Genomic DNA, 4,957 nt, shown 5'->3' on the forward strand with positions numbered 1-4,957 from the left:
CATTTCACAAGTTGCGCACAGTTTTGTCTGGGGATATAGTGTAAAAGTACCCAGATTTTTCCTGTCCATTTGTATTAGTTACAGATGCAAGTAAAACAGCCATTGGGGGAGCTCTCCAACAGGAGGATTATAATGGGACCCTTAGACCATTGTCTTACTTCAGTCGACAATTTACGGGTGCCGAGTTATATTCTTCTTCTGTAGAAAGAGAGGCATTGTTCATAGTATACGGGCTAAAGATAAACAGAACACTGATTCAGGGTTTTCCAGTAATAGTTCATTCAGACCATAGGCCTCTTCGTTTCTAGTAGAGATAGAAATGGAAGACTAGCCAGGTGGCGTATGGCAGTAGCAAAGTTTGATATCTGCGTAGAGTACTTGCCGGGCAAGGACAATCAGTTAGCAGATGCGCTATCGCGGATCAGAGCAGCTGATCAGCCGATAGACGATTTAGTTGTCGGTGTTGTTACTCGCCGAGCTACTACATCTTATAAAGGGATAAATCGGCTTGATAGTCCGAGGTCAGAAATGGTAGAGAGTAGTGACAGTAGTTCACCGGAGACCGTTGACATATGGGGACTAGATAGTTTACGAAATGCACAAGATGAAGACCCACTATGGGGTAGTGTAAAACATAATTTACGAAGTGACTGTGACCTCACAACAGATGAGTTTAAAGGGATTTCTGAGAAAATCTAGAATTATCAGGTACGACCAGATGGGATATTATATAATGTTTTAGATAAGCCTTTTAGAAAGGTTTTTCGAGTAGCGGTACCAAAGTTGTATCAGAGTACAGCTTTAAGGTTAGCTCATTCGATTCCTGTTGCAGGGCATGGGGGTGTTTTGATAACCTTAAAGAGATTGGAATTATTTGCATTTTTTCCAAACATGAAGAAAATAGTAAAGGAATATTGTTTGTCCTGCAACATATGTTTACGCTGGAAGCCAGGCAAACATATCCCTGTTCCTCTCTTGAGATATCCTGAAGTTTCAAGACCTTTTGAGCGTGTCCATATGGATATAGTGGGTCCGTATCCGGAATCAGATGCTTTGACAAAATGTCTTGTTGCAATTCCATTAAAATCTAAGGATTCATTAGAAGTCGCGAAGGCATTTATGAATGGCTTCATTTACAAAGAGGGGACTCCGCATCAAATCATTTCTGATGGGGGATGGGAGTTCGTAAACGAACTATTTTACGCTGCGTTTACATCGAGCGAGTCGCGTCGAGTCAAGTCGCATCAAGTCATTTGAAGCGATTCATTTCGACGTATCTCCATTTACACCGAATGCGTCAACCCGAGTCAAGTCACTACACAGTGACCCATTTGATTTCAGGGAGAATGGACGCATATTCTCTTGCTGTAGTAACTGCATTGCTCTGGCTTCGTCGTCGCAGACGTAAAAATAAAACTCGAATCTGGATGCATCATCTGAACACCAGGAGGCCAGATTTCGGTAGCTTCAGTCATTTATTCCCAGACCTGGTAAACCATCCAGAAAAATTTTACAACTTTTTTAGGATGACAAATGAAAACTTCAAGAAGCTGGTGGAGTTGGTTGGACCTTCCATTAGGAAAATCAACACTAACTACAGGCGTGCAATAGGAACGGAAGAAAGAATGGCCATTTTTTTAAGGTAAGAGGTATTTTTATTGAACATTACAAAAATCATTACACGTACGGCAATAGTAAATTAGTGAGCTGATGGCAGTAATGCAATCCTGATGGTGAGTGAAACATGATCATCTAAATTACTTCTCAGAGGTTAAAAAACTGGTCATTATTCTGTACGTAGTTGTCACTTGCATGGGATGTACCTGGTGACGGTGTTGGTGTATGTGATTGATTATGTTCAGTCTAATACCCATACTGAACAGAGGGTGCGGGCTTGAACATCTTCCTACGAAAGGCTTCATATATTTCAATTCTTATGTCCATGTTGTCAATTGGCGCCAGTTGTTTCATCATAGGCAGCAGGCTTAACAAAAACTGGCGATCTCCGTCATTATCATTTTGTGACGACGCTTGTCCTCTCAGTTGTTTTAGTTCGTCTAAGAAAACCAAATCCATCTCATCTGCACTGGCCTTGCTATGTTTTTTTGCGATACAAGGCTTCTTTGATTTGGGAAGAATAGGCTTGCCATTGCTGCGATCCTCACAAGTTTCGACGTTACTGGCAGCCTCTTGAGGAGATGCATTTTCTGATGCTTCGATGACAGCAGAAAGTGAAGAATCTTGATCTGCATCTTCCGTTTCATGACAGGTGTCTTCATCAGGAGGTTGAGGGACGTTTGAAGATGTTGGTCGTGGCGTCACATAAGGGATCAGAAATTGCATGGCATCGTAGTACACCCACCTCCTTGCCTGTGTATTACCTGATCCAGATGGTTTTTCACTATTCTTTCTTCTTTCCCTCATAAAATTGCTTCTTAGGTGGCGCCATTTGTCCTTACATTCGGGTTCTGTAAAAGAGTTAAATAAGATAAATAAATTAATTAATAAATAATATATATATATAGATATAGATATATATATAGATATATAGATAGATAGATAGATAGATAGATAGATCTAAGTACCTTAAAAACGACAGGATTATATTATATGGTAAGTAATGAATGTCACTACTGAACGGTTATTTATTGTACCTTAACTCTTGTTACTATATTTCTTTTTAGGCATGTGGTTACTGGAGAATCTTTTACTTCCCTTGGTTACCAGTTTCGTGTCGGCAAGGCCACAGTACACAAGATTGTCAAGGAAACCAGCAAAGCCATATGGGAAACACTACAACCACAGTATTTGCCTCTACCTGATGAACACCAGTGGGAAGAAATAGCCAGAACGTTTTTTGAAAAATGGAATATTCCTAACTGTATTGGGAGTATTGATGGCAAACACTGTCGCCTGAAATGCCCAGCTAAAGCAGGATCACTTTTTTACAATTATAAAGGATACCATTCCATTGTTCTGCTAGCTATTGTTGATGCCAATTGTTGTTTCACACTGATTGATGTAGGGCAATATGGACGAAACAGTGACAGTTCAGTTTTCACTGAATCAAACATGGGTAGGTCATTTCTCTGTGGTAGTTTAGGCATTCCACCATCACGTGAAATACCAAATACCGTAACCAAAACACCCTTCTTTCTTGTGGGAGATGAAGCTTTTCCTCTGAAGCCTAACATTATGAGGCCATATCCTAGAAAAGACTTGGACTACCCTAAAAAAGTATATAACTATCGGATCAGCCGGGCTAGAATAACAGTAGAGCGTGCCTTTGGAATTTTAGCTAAAAAATTAGGTATACTTCAGACGTTAATGGAGACAAGTGTTGAAGTATCTGAAGCAGTGGTGAAAAGCATTTGTGTACTCCATAATTTCATCCAACATGAAAACAGTTTCAACTACTTTCCAAGTGATGCTGTTCATGATGCAACACATTCCCATTCTTCAAACTCAAGCCTGACTGCAACAAGAAGCAATAGGGCTACAGCAGAGGCTATGGCAGTTCGCGACAGCTTGAAGGAATATTTCATTTCCCCAGGTGGAGCTCTAGAGTGGCAAGACCGAGCGATCCATCGTAATGTGTAGTTCATAGTGAATTAGTCAAATATATAGTTCATAGCCTAATATGAATAAAATTGTTGTCTTACCTGTAACATGAACCGTATGTATACATTTAGTTCATAACCTTATTAATTGGCTCAAAATTAATAAAACTGTTGTCTTACCTGAATACAATAAATGTATAGTTCATAGCCTAATAAATGGATCAAAATTAATGAAACAGTTGTCTTACCTGTACACGACAATGCAGCAGCAACCTCCTTCCATAGGGAAGCAATGACATCACGATCCCGGTGGTTGGGGTCACTGGGATCATAAATAGCAGGGCGCTCTCGAACTAAGTTGATTAGGTCTTCCACCAGCATACTTGCAGACACCACGGCAGACTCGCTGTGACTGACGTCAAAAATAGGCCCAGCCCTATATGTGACTCGACGTGACGCGACGCGAGAGGACGTGGCGTGACTCGAAGCATCCGGTGTAAACGGTTTCGTTCAGAAACCAATACAAATCAATGTTATAGCTGGGGTGGCGATTCATGATGCGTCATGAATCATCTTGACTTGACGTGACTCGACTCGACGCGACTCGCTCGGTGTAAATGCAGCGTTACTAAGACGCTAACAGAAGAATTTGGGATTGATAAACGTACTATTACTCCATATCATCCAAGCTCAAATGGACAAGTGGAAAGAGTAAATGGTACACTAAATAAAATGTTGCGTACGATGGTCTGGGACAAGCCGTCAGTGTGGGCTCAAATGTTACCTATGGCAGAGTTAGCTTACAATAATGCTTACCATAGGGTGATAAAAGACACACCTTTATTCACGCTAAAGCATCGGGACCGTCATTTTCCATATATATTATACCAAGGACACAGCTCCTTGGTATAATGTGGAAGATTATTTCCAAGAGACAAGAGTCATGGGCTCAGAGAATTTTAAAAGATGCAAAGAGCATATTGAAGAAGATATCCAGAGAAGGCCAAGGGATCGACCTTATGCCAAGCCTTCACAAATCATAGAAGGAGACCGGGTATACCTCAAAGCTACTTCTAAGGTGGGGTTGAGCAAAAAGGTGCAGCCATTATATTCTGGACCATATAGGGAAATAGAAAAAATCAGTGATGTTGTATTCAAAATTAAGAGAATTGCTGATGGGAAAGAACGCAAAGAACACATTGATAGGTTTAAATTAGAACTGTCATTAGTAAGGGGCCAAGCCCATAATATAGATAAGGCATACCCAACAGAAGAAAACATTGAAGAAGAATTTGAGGACGACATTAGTTTGGAAACTTTGGAAGATTCAGAGAAATATGTGGGGCTGAAAAACAAGGGAAAATATCGTGCATATAACTTACGTTGTAACAAGTAGA

At 40.5% G+C, this 4,957-nt stretch overlaps 1 protein-coding gene across 1 annotated transcript; it reads right to left on the minus strand.

The window, feature by feature from the left end:
• Window positions 1–1,863: 1,863 nt before the first annotated feature.
• Window positions 1,864–3,966, minus strand: LOC125031664 (transcription factor Adf-1-like). Its single transcript, XM_047622549.1, has 2 exons — window positions 3,809–3,966; window positions 1,864–2,468 (listed from the first exon to the last, which is right to left on the minus strand). The coding sequence occupies exons 1-2, from the start codon at window positions 3,939–3,941 to the stop codon at window positions 1,864–1,866; spliced, it is 738 nt and encodes a 245-aa protein (XP_047478505.1). The 5' UTR covers window positions 3,942–3,966.
• Between the last annotated feature and the right edge of the window lie 991 nt (window positions 3,967–4,957).

This window comes from Penaeus chinensis, chromosome 13 (genome assembly GCF_019202785.1).
Source record: "Penaeus chinensis breed Huanghai No. 1 chromosome 13, ASM1920278v2, whole genome shotgun sequence".
Lineage (NCBI taxonomy): Eukaryota > Metazoa > Arthropoda > Malacostraca > Decapoda > Penaeidae > Penaeus > Penaeus chinensis.